This window comes from Patiria miniata, unplaced genomic scaffold (assembly GCF_015706575.1).
Source record: "Patiria miniata isolate m_02_andy unplaced genomic scaffold, ASM1570657v1 HiC_scaffold_5, whole genome shotgun sequence".
Taxonomy (NCBI): domain Eukaryota; kingdom Metazoa; phylum Echinodermata; class Asteroidea; order Valvatida; family Asterinidae; genus Patiria; species Patiria miniata.
In genome coordinates, this window is record NW_024037072.1 from 13,490,118 (window position 1) to 13,508,756 (window position 18,639).

At 41.0% G+C, this 18,639-nt stretch overlaps 2 protein-coding genes across 2 annotated transcripts; both read left to right on the forward strand.

Annotated features, from left to right (window-relative positions):
* Nucleotides 1–351: 351 nt before the first annotated feature.
* On the forward strand, nucleotides 352–5,005 carry LOC119740708. The gene is made up of 8 exons (XM_038216087.1): nucleotides 352–366; nucleotides 1,062–1,147; nucleotides 1,346–1,519; nucleotides 2,532–2,629; nucleotides 3,125–3,258; nucleotides 3,858–3,970; nucleotides 4,148–4,296; nucleotides 4,657–5,005. The coding sequence occupies exons 1-8, from the start codon at nucleotides 352–354 to the stop codon at nucleotides 4,785–4,787; spliced, it is 900 nt and encodes a 299-aa protein (XP_038072015.1). The 3' UTR covers nucleotides 4,788–5,005.
* Nucleotides 5,006–7,841: 2,836 nt separating this feature from the next.
* LOC119740212 (alpha-1B adrenergic receptor-like) lies at nucleotides 7,842–17,821 on the forward strand. Its single transcript, XM_038215427.1, has 2 exons — nucleotides 7,842–7,991; nucleotides 15,958–17,821. The coding sequence occupies exon 2, from the start codon at nucleotides 16,052–16,054 to the stop codon at nucleotides 17,234–17,236; it is 1,185 nt and encodes a 394-aa protein (XP_038071355.1). The 5' UTR covers nucleotides 7,842–7,991; nucleotides 15,958–16,051; the 3' UTR covers nucleotides 17,237–17,821.
* Nucleotides 17,822–18,639: the final 818 nt, after the last annotated feature.

Genomic DNA, 18,639 nt, shown 5'->3' on the forward strand with positions numbered 1-18,639 from the left:
CGCACTGAGTAGACTCTACATGTATGTAGACTCTACATGTATGTAGAGTCTACTTAGGCCCATAAATATGGCCAATTTACTGGACTACCTCCGTAAACATAGGCCACACGTCCACCATGTACAAAAACATGTCAAACTTTGTCAAATTTTGATTTTCACATTTAGGCTTAGTTTGTAGTTTATTTTTGCTTTAGAAGCATACTCACCCTCTTTATAGGCTAATCAGAAAGTGCTGCCTTTTTCAGATGTCTAATTTTCGTGAAATTTCATGTTGAAATTTTGATACGAAAACGTGTGCAAACGAATCTTGAAATTTCACGAAAATTATTCAGCCTTACATTGAACAGATTCATGGACAGTTTGGAGGTAGGTGGAGGTTGTAAGCTTATTTTATGCATTTGACAGAGACGTGGAACCGCCGAATAGAGGAAAATTCCACAATCTTCGAAGGTTTACATTATTGATGATCGTGTACAAAATATTTGGGAGGTCTACCTAAAAAAAATAAAGTACAAACAAAAGAGGGAAAATTGGGGGTCCACGTTTACAGGTAACTATACAACGGTGTGTGCACTTGGCGTTTTGGGCACTGCGAGTGGGGGCCTGTATGTGAGATCTGGAGCGTGATTTTTAATGGGGGGCAATGCCCTCAACCCCCCCCCCCCCCCCAACACACACACACACACCCATCTTTGTAAACTCCGGCAATCGTGGACCTCCTATTACTCCATCCTTTGTTCTGAAACTTTTTGGCTACAGTACTCATTGGTTTTGTACACGAATTTCAATCGTGGACTATCGGTTAACTGTGAACATATTGTTTGTGCCCTAACCCTTTTGTCCTTGGTCCACGATTGCTGGTGTTTACATACTCGCCAAAGAATGATGTTTCCAAAATATACGGCAATATAATGTGCTGGTTTTTACGAGAGATCATCTACACAGAATACATCCCACGGGTCTGCAGTAACTGTCGAAATAATGTTTCATTGTTTGGTTATTGGTACAAGATTGCCTATATTAACAAGTTGTGCATTTGTTATCTGTATATGAATGTATAGTCTGAATTACAAGGAAGTGGCCACAACCTTGGGTGTCGAGGCATGGGAAGAAGATTATTGTCACGCTACAGCATCAACATTCCGAGGTAGGCCTGCAGCAATAATACACTAAGCAAGTACTGACTAGTGAGTTGGTTCTTGTCTGAACATTTCTCTACAAGTTTAAACTTTTATTTGACTAAATCATGCTTACCGTTGCACGCGTGTTTGATGAAGGATGGACTGAAACTTAAGAAGTAATACTCAAAAGCAAATTTTGTGTGTGATTTTGTGTGTGCTTACAGGCATATCATCCTAGAAGGACAACGAATGTTAGACCCTCTTGGTGTTGAACTAAGGCGAAGACATAGGCTGAGGAGACGATCGTATGTAAATAAAGGCCCAAATTATGCAATTCACGTTGATCAGCACGACAAGTTAAAGGTTTATGGTTTTGCTGTGCATGGAGCTATAGATGGGTAAGATGCAATACCTGAACTGATTATAACGTTAGACAGTATAAACATTTATTTGAATTCTATTTGTATCCTTGTTGTCAAGCTGGCAAAACTTCCTTGATGAGTGGATGACCCACTTTACACCTGCGCTTTTGCGCTTCGTTCAAGACATATTAAGGCTGATATAATAATTATGCTTTTGGATACAAAAGTACACAACATTTTAAAAAGAGAAAAAAATACAAATACTTCCATCTCAAATTATATTATCTTCGATACAAATTGATTGAATAAGAGTTTATTTATTGAAAAGTTGAACAAAGAAAATGTCCAGAGCGGGGCTTGAACCTGCGAATAACCATTCTGGTGCTCTTATACAAATAGATTATTCCGCCTTTTGTTGCTAGTGCTCAAAATAGTCAACATCTTTTTTTTCAAGGGGCGCTAGTCATAGGCCATAAACCATTATGCCATACAGCCATGAATCACACACAAAGTCACGATGGGGATCAGTTATTAGAGAGGAAAGATTTGATTTTACGTGTTTAGAAAACGTTATAAAGGTGTATCATAGAATCACTAATTGTTTTTATTTTATTTTAATTCATTCTGCTAATGAAACAAAGGTGCACTCCAAATCTCCTATCACACTGTAGCTCGAATGCCTGAAAAAAGAAAGCCTGAAGGAAGACAACGAAAATAATATTCAGTTTTAGAGGCGGGAGGAAAACCCCTAAATGATATATCAGGCAGTGACTGAAAAACAAATCCACACGCCGGCTATTTGAGATTCGAACACGGGACAGCAATTGAAAGGCGTGGAATGTACAACTAGGCCAGCCTGACGTGGGGGGGTCTCTCCCATTTTTGCATGTAATATGCATGTTTTGTTCCGAAAGATGACATGTTCTCTTCACGTCTTAATCTTGAAAGGAAATGATTATAGCTTCTTATCTTTTTAGCTACTAAAGTAACCTACTAGAAGAAGTAACTGAACCTTTTTTTTTCAAACATATTGTTCTTTTGCTGGCAGCTTTTCGAGAAGACTATTGTGGCTGAAAGTAGCATACACTAACAATGACCCACGCGTTGTAGCTTCGTACTTTTTAGACTTTCTACGAGAACTAGAAGGTAAGCATTAGATGTCTGTAAGGCGAGGTAAAAAAAGGAAAGGATCGTTTTTAGCATACCAGCCCACTGTCTTTTTGAGGGCCCCCTTGGTTTTATCTTAATTTGTACCAGTAGAAAATGAGGTGGAATAAGCACAGATCGTCAACCGATCCATATCAAAATAAACTATAAGCTTACTAAAATTCATAAAACACTGTAAACATGTTCAATTCGCTTGTCCAACATGTGTCTCATTATTCTTGTGTCTCTGAAAAGTTGAAAATGTACCGTTGTCGGAAATTTAAAATAGAATGGCCCACACCTAAATGAATCGATTAAAAGTCCCCTTCTCTTCCCTTCAGAAAAACCGGACGCTTAACATGGTTTTTAATACTTTGCCTAATACGAATCAAATCAGAGTTTATCCAATTCCATATTCACCTTGAAGTGATAGTCATGCATTTAAGTTTCCTCTGTGTGAAGACTTATAATACAGAAAACTGCCAAATTTTGCAGGGGTCCCACGCTGCATCCAGATGGACAGAGGAACTGAAAACGTCCTGATTGAAGACATTCAAGTCGCATTTCATTCCGAGTATAATGATGCCAATGACTACTGTGTTATTAAGAGTACGTCCCCACATAACCAGGTAGGCCTGCTTTGACAACCTTTTTAATTTAATGTTTGTTTTCTTCGAACTCTAGCAGGTACGCAATTACTGTAAATTTTCTTATGATTCATTTTGTTATGAAATCCCAAAACAAAATACCATGTAAAGGGCATATCCTGGAGTTTGAAAGGTACAGGAGGCCCGTACGCCTTTCTTGAAGGCCATACCAAAAAATAGGAAGAAAAAGGCCCCCCCCCCCTTCCCCCTGACCTCACCCAAAAATGAAACGTTAATCCCTATATGTTTAATCTTGTCCACCTTCATTTAAACGTATATACGTGTAAAGGTACCACTAAGGAGACACGTTATGGTAATTTCTTGGCACGACGGGAGACATCGGTCATTAGGGAGACATTTTCATGTCTCCCTAATGTCACGGCCCCCTTTAGAGGCACAATTTTTAATGTCGCAATTAGGTTATAGTTGTTGCTCGTGGTCGAATTGGTAAACATACCGAAATTCGTGGAAAAGGGACAAGGGAATAGTGGGTTAGGGAACATTGATGTCTCCCAAATGTCCAATCCAGGGTTATGATATGCAAATCATTACATGTGATTATAATGTGTGTTTTTTAACAGCGGATCGAACGCTTCTGGATGACGTTGTTTGCTATGATGGAGAACTATTGGGTTGATACGTTTCGTTTGTTGGTGGATGGGGGTACACTGGATTGTACTTCACCGTTACACGTGTGAGAGTTATTGGTATATTTGTGCTATATAAGGCCGCTATTAAGAAATACAATACAAGCATGGCTCACTGAATATTATGCGTTTTCTTATACGCACGACCCTAAATAATGCTGGGGTTGAACATGTAATACGTTTTGGAGTTAATATCCGATTTACAAACTTTCGACAAACTGCAGGGAATGTCTGAGGTTTTGCTTCAACCAGATGATTCAGTGCGAGTTGGATGATGTAAGAATAGAATGGAATCAGCACCGGACTAGAGCATCTCCAAATGTCGCTTTACCCGGAAAACCAGACATCATGTATTTCCTTCCAGTACTTTACGGTATGGCTTTCGTACTTTCCCTGTAAAGTAAAGCAGCAAGATGTACACTGTAAAAAGGTTGGATAAAAAACTCTCTGGCAATGTAATTTAACCAGCATTGGTATGAAATTACCTCATATTGGGTTGAATTGGGTAAAATATGAAAAGAATTTGCCCAAGAGTGTTGGCAGTTGATAATTCGACCAGCATTGGTCGAATTATCATCCCATTTTGCTTAACCTTTTTTCAAGTGTACATGGAATATCTGTCTCTGTTTTCTGTTTTATTTAAGTGCTTATAAATATTAATGCAACTGACTTTAAGGCGGTGCCTGGACGTAACACGATTCATCAAGTATTTTGTCAACACTATCTACCACAGATACCCATGATTATCGCATTCCAGTTCCACTTGAAGACATTATTGCAGTCAAAGAAGAGTTCACCACCCCACCACCAAGAAAAGGATGTTCGTCTACTGATATGGAAGATCATTCTGAATGGTGTAAATGATGGCTCACGATAAAGAAATGCCTTCCACAGTAACAGAAGGAATCCACTTATTTCAGTGGCTGTGCGACAAACTAGGAAATGAATAAAACTAATTCTTGAAAAAAATATTTTCTTGACCAACAGCCCATCATAAGTCTCCAAAAAGAGCGACATAAATGTACAAATCTACCGGGGAAAAAATGGTGTAAAACTATAATTCCAAAGAACGATTCAGTAAAAATGATTTCACTGCTAACAGACTAGCTGAACAAAACTATGAACTCTCGATTTAATTAGCTTTTATCACCTGAAGATGTGTTGTATTGATTGTCCAGAAACATAAACACTACCAAAGTTCTCTCTCTGTTATGTGGGAAAAATGTGTTACCAACTGTCTAAACACTTGATTAAACAACATGTGATTAAATACAGACTTCTGTATATTGTGACATCAGTATGGAAATAAAACTGTGAGAAGTATGACTTCAGTGATTAATTTTGATTGGGTCACACTTAACAATAAGATATATACATTTGTACTTAATAGGGAAGTAACGGAGAAACAACACAGTTCTTGGCAAACCAAGGATTTCTCTTTTGAAGTGGCTGTATTTTGTTTCCGTAGTCAAGTCCAAATTTCCTTTCAGCGGGGTTGGTGGTTTGGACGTTCATGAGCACGGTGTTTGGGGACTGTAGGTAGACACTGACTGACATTCTCACACCAAATCCCTCGGTAAATATCACTCCAGGAGCAAATTTAGTTTCTTGATTATTTTATCCAAAGTATATTCCCAAAAATATGGGAAATGAAAATGAGTGGCTCGATTCTCCATGTGCCACTGAAACATAAAAACGGTATCACTAGTCTACTTTTCGAGTGTCACTAATTTCACAGCAAGTTACAAAATCTTACACGAAGTTACCAAATCTTGTAAAAAATATGCTGCTGAAACCTACTCTTCTTAAGTAAAAGAGTGAAAAAGTCACTCTCCAAAAGAGTGAATCCCAAAACCACTCCGAAAGGGCGAAACCCACTCCAAAAAGAGTGAAAATCAAAAGGATAAAAAATTTCACTTTTTCGAGGAGCCATTATAAGAAACAAATCTAAAATTAGTTGTCCCTTATAATATGGCTCCTCAAAAGAGAGTGGAAATGTCACTCTTTGGGATTTTTTTGGTTTTTTTTTTTTTTAAGTTATTTTCACTCCATTGGAGTGGTTTTATTAGAGTTTCACTGTTTTGGATAGTGACTTTTTCTACCGATCGCGCTAGTCCCTACATAACAATTACAGATCCGGGAGGGAGTATATTTCAGCACATAAACACTATTAAACACTTATTCCACAGCACTTTTCCCCAACAGACTGAATATATCGTTTTTCCTAATCATTATATTTAAGTCGGATCACAAACAAACCTAAGTATCTGCAGGATCTAGGGCACTTGCGTACGGTCCCACCGCTGTGGCTGACAGTGTCAGTAGTACCGGGGCACGCCGTATACCTTGGTATTCCCAGACATCACATGGGCATCATGTGACAGGCACGTGGACACGCACGTGACGCCCAAAAAAATGCCTCGCCCAAAAAAATTGCGCCGCAAAAAGAAAAAAAAATGCGCCGCCACAAAAAATTGCGTCGCCAAAAAAAAATTGCGACGCTAAAAAAAAAGGCCCCGCAAAAAAAAAAAGCGCCGCCCCCCCCCCCTCAAAAAATGCGACGCCGTTGGCACATATGGAACACCATATAATATATAGGGCGTTTTCGAATCCCTGTTCTTGACAACACGCGTGTAACACGAGAATGTGTTTTCGAGCTGGTTGTTACAAACGCGCGGGTGCGTGTCGCATCGATATAAAGCAATGCAAAATGGCCGAAAATCGTCTGAATTTGTACTTAGGCCTTTTCCAAATGAACGAGGACGACTCAGATATGCGGGGATGAAATTGCAGTCCTGCACTATAATGGTATTCTTATTCCAATCATTAGGGTATTAGCGACAAAAAACCCACAAAACAACTTACGAATTTGCACAGTCCGCCATTTTGTTCAAGCTGCACCTCGCCGAACCCTCCATCAACTAGTCTGGTTCCCAGACCAAACGATTCCGACTATTCCTGATGAATCTTAGGTCCGGTAGCCTCCGGTAATACAATGTATTACAATTTACGTCACGTGACTAAAACGGGAGGAATTCCTCCTTTTTCCGAAAATTTCCGAAGTTTGCCGAAGTCGTTTCGTCGACAATCGGATAGCGCCCGAGTATTTCCGAGTATATAATATAGGTTTAATTAACTTCTAATTGCTTATTAATTTTATTTTCAATGAGTTGATAATTAATATTCATTGTTTTCATTTAGAAAACTTGAAATTCAACGACGATTTTGTGCATCAAATATACTCGGATCGTACGGGCGAACTTTTTGCTGCGTCATGTACAATTTTGAATTTGACGACCGTTACCGAGATTTTCCAAAACTCGGTCTTCATTCAGCTCCGCCTGCTAACATTGCTATTTTGGTTCCCTAATTTTGAAGATTCCAGATCAACATTACTCAATGTTATCTTACAAAAACATCAAACTGCTTTATCATAATTACTGTATGATATTACGAAGCAAGTGATTTATTTAAAGATTTGATCAGAACATTAAAAGCTACAAGTGATCAAGCGAAATCGGAAACGAAGCCGCGCTTTGAAAAAAGGCCATTAATGTCGTCATGTTTATTTTTAGCCACGGAGGCTGCCTGACCTACAATTTAAGACGTGAGCGTCGGGAATAATTGTCAGGTCTGGGAACCAGACTATTCCTCAACCGGGGAGTGAAAAAATCGATCCGCGAACGCCCTCTCGGGTCTGTTCGTCACGTTCGAAACCGCTGTTCTCGTGTCGGGTTAACCCGAGTGTTGTCACTTCGAAAACGCCCTCAGCGAAGTTCCAAGGTTGAATGTTGTTGCGCGGATACACATGGACATCATGTCCGGGTGTGACCATGTGACCAAGTCCACGGGTAAACAAATGAACCTACAAGGATATAGAAAACGTATTGAAACGGGACTTTCTCATTGAATCATAATAACAGTTCTACCATCGAAGATTGGAAGGATAGAATTACTATTGGATGTCCAAGGCACATTCCTAGGCTGCAGTGAAGATTACACTGGGCGAGTTCACACACAAGAAGTAGCCTTGCTCTCTCTGACTGTTTATTGCCCCACGTACTATATGTAAGTATAGACTCGTTTATCTTTTACTTGCCCTACATCGTCACAGCTTCTTGACCTTCCATGGTCATAGTTATAGCATAGTACAGGGTGAGTAAAACAAAAGTGAAACCCAAATGTCGGGACCTTTGTTTAGTGAAGTTCTGCATGTAGCACTTTCAAAATCTAGAACACGAAAGCCCAATTCATAGGCTTTCTTTTAGAACAATAATCATGCAAATCACTCCTGTACTTTTCAAATTACGGAATTTTAAACACATCACCTTTAAAGTTCTGTCCACGGATCACAAGAAGGTAAGGGGCCATTCAGAATTTTCAATGTTTTAAAATTTCGATCTTTTTTCCAAATTGTGGGTAGGTGGGTCAAGCTAAATAATTGAAAATCGAAATTCACTTTCCATGGGAAAAAAATTTTTAAAAAACAAACAAAGAAAGATCTTTTGACTTGCCTGAACTACGCGCAAGCGTTCCGATATCGCGATGCGTGTTTCTTTTCCAACTGTCGCCCCCACGCCCCCCCCCCCCCCGTGGCTACGCTACTGCAGGTCATACAGTTAAAGTTTATGTAAACTTGTATGAAAAGTCAAAGAAAAGTAACTCCCATGATCTATTTGACACCAAGTTTGTGTTAACTTGCCGGTAACGCCCTAAAAAATTATCCAGACAAATATGTTTATTTTGTAACATTTTATGTTCGTCTGTCGGTCTTCTATGCTGTTATGTTTACTTTTAGGTACCTTCAATGGTACTATGTTTAATTAACCTGTTCATTTGTTAAATTAAACTAATAACGCACATATAGTTGCCAAATATGGCACTAACAAGTTTGAGGTCGGCAATTTCGTCTTTAAAAATCTGGGTACGTCGGTTACCGTACACACAATTGTCCTGGAAACAACAGTACCAAAGTACAGAAAGTCGTACGCAAGAGCTCCCCAGCAAGTATCGCTGACGCCATTATGATTCAAAAATTTCTCACTGTGTTACACAGTGAAACAACTAAACAGCGTCGTTGTATTGTGAACACATAAAAGCATTCAAGTCGCGTTCTTGCACACTTTCTGCAAGTCGACATAGATATCCTTGAACCACTGCCCCTGCTTTGCATAACAAATGCACATGAATGAACGATTCGACTTTTATTCAAAGAAATTTCTATGTACACTCACCAGACTCTATTCAGTAAAAAAAAACCGTCAAAACGAAAGTAAACAATCCACGTGCATAATGCACGGCTACACCATAGTACAGTGTGGCAGGGTCACCAACAAGTAACACAACAACTAAAAAAAATTAAATAAATTGATAAATATTCTGATTGAATTTCGTTAAAAGATACTTGTTGGTGAGGTATCACATATTCTAGCAAATTGATAAAAATGTACAATATTACAATATGCAATTTTGAGGGAAATGGGCAAAATACTGCATAAATAATTTCACTTGATCATATTCGTAATACACAAACCGACAATTTTCATTTTCAGACCCACAACGAGAAATATTGTTAACACTGGGCTTATTGTGAGGAGTTGTGCTGGGAATCCATGAAGATGTTATTTTCAACATAATTTCTAAACAATTTAATGGGACATTCCGTGACATGAGCCTTCCAGATGAAAAGTTTGTGTGTGCGAAAGTATGGTACACAAACATGACTGTGTGATTCAAAAGCAGTTGTTGATGCGATCCCTGAATTTACAGCACTCCGTTTAAGGGTGCACACCAATACATAAATTCCCATAGGCACCAAAGATAAATACCCCAATTTAAACAAATCGGGGAACATACTCTGAACCCTCACAGGTGATCAAAACATACATCAAATGAAAGCTGAATTAATCCTCTTTACCATTTTGGACATCTTTTTTGGGGGGTTGACCTATGACTTTTAGGTGATTTTTCCCTCCAACGATGATCACCCCATCGCCATTTTGAAAAAACAAAAAAACAAACAGACTCCTTCCACTCCATATCAATATAGATTCCATTTAAATGTTTTGTTCAGAAATCCAAATTCAGGAACATGGACGCTTCACTTCTACGAATACAGACCCTCAAGTGTAGGGGCCAAAATTCTTTATTATTACAGATAAACAAGTATACAAATCGTAATTTGGCCGGATTAGGTCGCGCCTATTTTGGGCTGCCTCTCATATGTACTGCGATCGAGAAATCTCCAGCGTAATAAAGACTTGAAGAAACTTTATTTGATTTATTTGATTCAATTATTTTATTTTAAATCTTAAAACATAAAATAAAAGCTAAAAGTTGGACAGGCTGCCACGGATATGTACAAGTAAAAAAAAAACAATTGTCATCAGACATTTATCCAAACCCCTGCCAATAAAACAGATTTAAAATTCCATTCATAAAAATTAAAGTACTATTGAAAAGTAAATTGTACAAATCATACGAGACGAGACATGACGAGACATGACGAGACGAGACAAGACGGGGAGATTCCTCCAACGTCAGGCTTTTCCTTGGTTTCAACACCTGTGTCGGAGTCTCACAACACTAACTGGGGGAACCAAGTATGCCAAAGATTCTAGAAGAACCGAGTGGGCATGGTACGGGCTTTTGCTTCGCAGAGACGGCCGGACTGAAGCGGGAGCGGACCGCTACAGTGACGGGGAAGCAACAGCTGGACGGGGCCAGCGAGTGTACCGGATCACACTACAGCTCGAGCCATGGTGTGCATGGTCAACCGGGGCCAGTGGCGTAGCCAGGAATTTTTCAGTGGGGGGGGGGGCGCTGGGGGGCTGGAACATTTCATGGGGGGGCGTCATGTAGATCAATGATAATTTTTTTAGAAACTCAAAATCTCAGTGGGGGAGGGGGGTGGGCCGACTGGGGGGGGGGGGGGCGACAAGGTTTCATTGGGGGGGGGCTGTCGCCCCCCCCCCCCACGCCCCCCGTGGCTACGCCACTGTGTACTGTACATGTACGTCATGTAGGCCTACGTGTATCCAATCACAATAAAAACTGGACTATTCAACCACTGGACTCCAAGACTACGAGGACCGCAGCCTGTGATGTGATGTCTGCCCAAACCTGATGTTTTCTTTCGCTCCAACCCCCGCCCTGCAAACAGGGCGGGAGGGGGGGGGGTACGAGCTAATGTGTTTCTCAGCTACCTCACGTGACAGGCACAACCTCGTATGTCACATGTCATCCACCTCATCCAGAAAACGACAAAACCACGGTCATCTTTGTGGCTTCCAAAACTGCAACCTGTCATTCCCAACAGCATATCAGCTGGCAAAACGCAAGAAAACTGAAAGTCACCAGTGCAAAAGAGGAAGACCGACAACTTCACGCCGTCACTGAACTAGACACACATGTACATGGTGTTCAAGTACATGTACATGTTCAGTTTTTTTATTAATCGAAATTAGGGGTGGGTGGGTGGGTCAAAATAATTTGGGAAAAAAAGTCGAAATTTTAAAACATTGAAAATTCTGAATGGCCCCTAAGGTTCTACTTTCAGCAAAACGCAAACAAATATGTAGGGTTTTGCCGAAAGAACGCACACCTGTTTTTTGATCCGTGGACAGAGGTTTAAAATGGTGGTTGTGTTTAAAATTCCGTATCTTGAAAAGTACATGAGTGATATGAATGATTCTTGTACTAAAAGAAAGCTGATGAATTGGGCTTTTATATCCTAGATTTTCAAAGTGCTACATGTGGAACTTCACTAAAACAATAGTCCCGACATTTGGATTTCGCTTTTTTTTTACTCACCCTGTACAGTAATACTGGCTACACTTGTACATTATTGGTTTATTACACAAGCACAAAGTGTGCAACGTCTTTTACCGAAGATACCAACATTGAAATTGGTGTTGAAGAAATTAAATGGTGCTAATTATGCGTATACTCCGTATGGAGTAGGTATATTCATAAGAGCAAGGAACAGATTATAGGCTATACTCATCGAACTCGGGAGAGAACTCGAACAAGTCTTAGAATTTCGTGGTCATCATGTCATGCATGGTAATGTTTCCGCGAGTTTTGTAGGAAATTCGAAACGAGATACATGCTACGGCCGGAGTATAGCGATGAATCCATTACAACTCCTTCAGTCCAAAGCGAAATTACATCGAACTAAATATTTTTCAAAATTTCAGAACAGAAATGCACTCTTTACTCATCCTAAGCTTTATCATAAGGTCATAACGTAACCAAAATAGTAACCCATACTTCTATCAATGCTGTTTCTCGCGGCTTTGATGGTACGTGTGACGAGGTCCATAAATGAGAAGATGGCAAAGGATTCAAGGTAATGTTCTCCCTTGTCATGAATAACCAAATCCAACCATGATCCAACCAACCCCAGTCCATCTTCGTGTTATCGCTATCTATATAGATCTCCATTTTGGAGCTAACCGGATAGTGACGTCACATGGTAGACGTGCCAGAATGAGCTAGATTTATCATTGAGAAGCTGATTTACCCGATCATAGATCGGGTATATAGGGCGTAGTGTTGGGGATGAAAATGTGGGCAGTAAATGTAAATGGGGGATCATTGAGGAGACATGCAGTTATAGAAAAGCAATTTTTGTGGGGGGATCTGAGGCAATTTCTTGCCACTGAAACCAATTTGAGCAAAAGATCATCTTTCAAACATCATTTTCGAGCTTGGGGTAATTGAATCAGCTACACTGTATTCTGAGCAATAGAATCATTATAGTAGGCTACAATTTTTATTCGGGGAAGAAAAAGTGGGGGGACCAAACAATGTCCCCGCTTTAAAATGTGTGGGGGAGTCCCCCTGTTCCCCACCGATTTACGCACATGATAATTATGCACCCTGATAACTGTCTGTAAATGTTCCCGTTGGTCTGTTAAATTGGTATTTTGTGAGGCAGTCGCATTGCCGGGAGAACGTAGTGAAAAGGTTACCGTAGTACACAGGCGAAGGCTGATTGTACAGTTTTGACACTAAATCATAATGTAATCAAACGTGAAGTTGTCATTTGCAATGAAAATGTTGAGTGTTACCATAAAATTACAAACGGTGTGAATGATGGAGGAAGGTCATAATTAAGTTTCAGTATTGGACTCTTCAACAAACGTAAACTTGAACTTCTTACAATTTGCGAGACCGTCTGCGAGGAAAAAGTCGATTCAACTTTCATTCAAGTTGATCTATATAAGAGCAAGTTTTACTCGGCCTCCGAAAAATGTTCGCTCCTGAAAGGTTCCGAGACCGCGGTCTCCCGCTACGCCAAAATGGCTCCACGTCCATAGAAAAATACGGAGAATTTCTTCCGCCAAATCAAGCACTTCAAGTCGTCCTAATTTTTCCGTACGGACCGGCGATCCGTTTAGTGGATTTTTTTGTGACTGCGTTCAAGATCGCAATATTTGAAGCAAAGCATCGACCCTTCGTTGATCCCAAACAGGCCGGCCCGAAATTATAACGCAAAACTGGCTGTGACGTGGCGGGCCGGGCAGCGAACTCACAACGCTCAGCCTTGGTGGCCGTGGAAGCATAGTGGAAGCATGGAGCTGTAAACACATTATGGAAGCAACAGCACTCTATCACGCGACGTCACATGCTTGCGCTTCAAATAGCTAGCACCGTAGACCCAACCTCGTTTCCAGGGTGTGGAGCAGGCTGCAGTACGCGTTGCCAGTGACGGTTTTACGCATAGCCGGGAAGTACCACGCAGTGTAGACTTTCGATTGGTCAGACCGCGCAAGGCATACCAATGTGTAGTCCTTCTGAGTATTCGTTGCACTCGGCGCAGGGGCGGCAAGCGAAGCATATGAAAGAATAGGGACACTTGATGGCCACGCACCATGGAGAAAAAATATTTTGCCAAGGTCACCCCATGCTACCGTTTGGTGAACTCTTTTGCAAAACAGTCAAGTAGAACACGTAAACGCAACCCCTACGTCGAAGCCGCTGACCTCGCACAGTTTAGACACGCAGAAAAAGCCAGCACAGGGGGCGGACAGGCAGTCAACGTGAAAGCGCACACGACGGCAAATTCCTGCGCAAAACGCAGTCACGAAAAATCGACGAAACGGATCGCCGGTCCGTACGGGAAAATCAGGACGACCCGAAGTGTCCGACCCGGCGGAAGACACCCTCCGCATTTTTTCCACGGACGTGGAGCGATTTTGGCGCCGCGGGAGCCCGCGGTCTCGGATCCTTTCATGAGCAAACATCCGTCTGGGATGCCGAGTTAAACTCTCTCTTGTATATACAGCGTGTCCCCAAAAAAATGTCCCTCTCATAGACCACAGAATAATTACCAAAATCAAGTTTTATACTCAATTAACTTTACATATTTAGAAAGCCCACCTAATTTTGTAGTTCCTGTGAAAATTTCAAAGGTCTCGCTTCATTGAATACACAGGCTTTTATGTAACAGCAGTGCTTTCCGGCCATGATTCCAAGTTTGATAAAAAGAAATGCACACTACAGACATACCATACCTTATTCCATGCATCACTTTTATTTCAACAACTGTGTTCTTGTTTTTGTTATTAAGTAACTAAAGGCAAGTTCGTTTACTTTTTTAAATGAAAACTAATCAAAGTTCAGTTCCACTGGTCGTGTTTGCTTTCACAGGGTGTGTTCCACTTATGGTTTGTTCTTCAATGTCCAGCTTGTAAACCTTTATTGTCCTCCTGCACATCCTTCCACCTGCAAACTTGGAATGGGCTGAAAGGCACTGTTGATACATAATAGACTGTGTATTCAAAACCAATGAAGCGAGACCAAAGAAATTTTTACAGAAGTTAGACAATTAAATGGGCTTTCTTAATCTGAAAACTAAATTGAGAATAATACTTAATTTTGGAATTAATTTAGCAGTCTACCAGAGAGACATTTTTTGGGACACGCTGTATAGATAGGAAACCACTCAGAGAGTCATGGGTCCAATGGGGTAAACACAGAACGGAAAGCAATGTAGGTTAATATTTCACAATCTTACTGGTATAGTCGGTCTGGTTTTCCCCACATTGTTGAGGGCGTACGTTGGTCCTGGCATCACAATCAAGAGTCATGATTTTCTGGTAATTTAATCGACAATTACACAATGTCATTTTCGAAACTATAAAGTGTGATAAATCGGCTTTTGAAAGGAAGCGCTAAACGAACTTTTCGTAAATTGAAAACTCGAAAAGTTAAAGCGAGGGTTTTACCTTACCGATATCATTTTTTTTTTTATTAAGTAAGGGCCATTTAATAAGCTTTTTTTTAATAGCAAGCAATAATCTAATTGTTATTATAAAAAATAATTTTCCAAAGGTCTTTCAACAGTAAGCAAGCTGTATATTTTGTCCTTTGCTTCCTTGTCCCGAAAAGAGTATTTCCCACCATTGCGCAACGTCGCTGTTATAGCAATGCACTAAAAAAAACATATTGTATGCCAAATTCCATGGAGTTACCCTTGTGACCTTGGTATGTGAAGATTTTCACTGCACATGCGCTAGTCTTGGTTCCAAGACTTCCTTGCCAGAGCGGATGCGATGTTTGAGCGCTCACGGATTTATTGGACTGTGCAGCAATTCACAAACACACACGCCAGCACCCGCAAACTACCGCGGTTCGTCGACAAGTCAGGTTCTTGAATGGAAAATGAATGCTGCGTGCTGCGCAGTACAAAGGCTGTTAACCGTCTATCGTGAACTACCACGCTAAGAACGGCTTACACCAAGACTACACGTGTGCGTAACGTTTTCGAGTTGCTGTGCCTTTTGTTTCGGTTTTTTTTTTTCTTGTTCTAAAAATGTACTTCTTTGTTTGTTTTAGAGCCTCATTATTATTTTGAGGGTGATGAAATTGTCTCGTGGGTAACCAGTAACTGCCAGTTTGTAATTTCCTGGTCCTTCATGCGCGTCTTCTTGCTATATATTAACATCTTTTCAGGACAGTGAGTTATTTTGATAACAATCTAAGTTGTTTACTTGAAGAGGTTCCTAATATTTTTTTCTCAAACCAGAAAGCTGCTCATCCAGTTCGGCGATTGCGCCAAACGTGCGAAGTGAAACAACGGAGATATTCCATCATTTGAATTGAGGGTTTCATCCATCACCATGACAACCGGTACACTCACCATAGCAACCGATGCCGTGTCCACTATAACACTAGACAATGAGACAGTTTTCAGCACCATGTCTACAAACTCTTCCGATGTCAACTCTTTCATGGCGACATCTGAGAGCTTTCTGACCGAGAACCTGACAACTGCAGGAATGTTAGAAACCACGACCCAAGGATTTGGATTTCGATTTGAAGACTATACTCAAAGAGCCATCATTGGAACCATCGTCTGTCTGGTAGCTGTTGTCGGCTTTGTGGGCAATGTCATGGTCATCCTGGCTGTCATTTTGTCAAGGAAACTCCAAACACGCACCAACGTCTTCGTCGTCAACTTGGCCGTAGCTGACCTGGGTACATGCTTCTCTGCCCCCTTCACCGTGGTGGCACTGCTCAGCAAGGTTGGTTGGCCTATGCCAGAAATCGTCTGTTCCATCATGGCTGCCATTGGCTTCGGTAGCATTGCCTGTAGCATCATGACCTTGGCTGCTATTTCTATTAACCGGTTTGTTCTCATCACGAAGACAACAGCTACCTACCGCACCATCTACACACCCAAGAAGATTGCAGCTATGGTGGCCTTCACATGGGTTTACCCTGCTCTGGTGTGTTCCATCAGTCCCATCTTTGGAGTCGGTAAATGGGGCTACTCGGATAAGTACAAGACCTGCACCCAAGACACATCCCACGAAACCAGTGACATCTTCAGCTCGGTGGGCTCTGCCTTGATCTACCCAATCCCTCTGATTGTCCTCTTCGTGTGCTACTTTAAGATCTACCGCCACATCACAGGCCACATGAAGAAGATGATGGGGAAAGGCAAGGGAGTTGAAATGACAGATACTCCGAATTCCTCCAACGTGGCAAGCACCACAAAGCTCCACAAGAATCCACCTGCCAGCTTCAGTAAGCGACAGGTGGAAATCACTAAGAACCTGTTCTACGTGGTATGTGCCTTCGTTGCTTGCCTGGCTCCCTTCGCCATCGCCCTCATGATACCACCCAGCGACCCGGTCATTCCTTGGACTGGGGTGATCATCATCTTCAACAGCGCTATCAATCCGATCATCTACGGGGCCAAACACCCACACTTCAAGGAGGTGTTCCGTCACATGTTGCGGTGCCAGTACCACATGATCCCTGAACCTTCTGGATGCCTTCGGAAGATAAGATCTCGATAGATGACATCAGACTTTTGTATTTTCGTTGAATGATGAATGAAAAACAATCTCAATTTATGTCATAGGATGCATGCTCATGATCAAGATACATAGCCAGTCTAGCCATGAAGATAGGTACGTAATCGGATACATTAATTTGACTTAAATAATGAACGAGAGAAGATTATTTGTGTGAAATGAAAAAAAAATGAAATTCAAAATTCTTACATGTAATTATTACACGATAAGTTTTTCAAAATTACAGAAGAATAAACGGATACTAGTTCGGAAACATTATCGGATAATAGTCTTTTTCCAAAACATTGCCCTTGAAGGCTTGAACCGTGCCTTTTTAGAACGAAGGATTACCTGGACGGTTTAGCTATTTAAGTGATCCATTAATATGTGGAACTGTACAGTTCTTATAATTATGTTTAATTGTAAATTGTCTTTTCTTTCATTAATCAATTGACATTCGGATTTCCATGTCATTTAGACATCGTGGACTGTACAAATCAATGGTAATTGTAAAAAAAGATCTACGCAGGAAGTCAGGCATCACAATCACACGTGGAATTAGGCTTTTTAAGTTAAAAGTTGAGTTTAGAATGGAAAACAAATGACTCGTGTTTGTTCATTTCGAAGTCAAAGTTTGAGTTTCTCTACACATCATGCTTCCAAGATTCGTTCATGAATGTGGAACCTCTCATGGAGGGGGGGGGGGGGCACTTTGGCCCTCAATGGATTTTCTTTAACAATACAAAGTTCTTTTACGCTTTCCTAGATTATAAGGGGGGACAGTGGCGCACCCAGGATTTGGCTTGGGGGGGGGGCTCACAATTTTTTTTTCTTTTAGTAAAAGTATTATTTTTTTCAAATAATGTTGCCCAAAATTTTTGGTCGCAGAACAAAAAAAATGGTGTTTTTTTTTGGGGGGGGGGGGTGGTTTGGGGGGGGACTATTTTGACGTTGGTGGCGCCACTTGATACACCCCTAGTATACTACTCGAAAATAGGCCACATTCATATCACCAAGGTCAAATTAAGTGACTATTACCAACACGCACAAAAAAATGACAACCTCTGGGGGGGGGGGCTCAAGCCCCACGAGGCCCCCTCCCTTGGGTGCGCCACTGGGGGGGGGGAGGGGGGAGGAGGAGTAGGCACAGTCCTCGAGCGTCATTGCCTGTTCTCGGTAATGCTTTTTGAGATATATTCATTGTCCGGGCAGCGCAGGATCCTGGGTGTTAACATTCGTAGCACAACAATATCAATACGATACCGCTTGTCAATGGGCCTTACTCCTGAACGAGGAGGACGCTGTAACGATGCCAAACGTACGCGTATCCAAGGCATACAGTTTTACAATATCTAATTTTTAGATTGAAGTAAAGATACTAAAGAGCTATTTAATTACCTTTTCCC

What these genes read in the sequence shown, in the direction of transcription:
- LOC119740708 (XM_038216087.1), top strand. An exon ending in TGTACTTCACCGTTACACGT is followed by an intron (nt 3,971 to 4,147) that starts GTGAGAGTTATT and finishes GACAAACTGCAG; the next exon opens with GGAATGTCTGAGGTTTTGCT. An exon ending in TTTCCTTCCAGTACTTTACG is followed by an intron (nt 4,297 to 4,656) that starts GTATGGCTTTCG and finishes TATCTACCACAG; the next exon opens with ATACCCATGATTATCGCATT.
- LOC119740212 (XM_038215427.1), top strand. Translation starts at nt 16,052, where the DNA reads ATGACAACCGGTACACTCACCATAGCAACCGATGCCGTGTCCACTATA.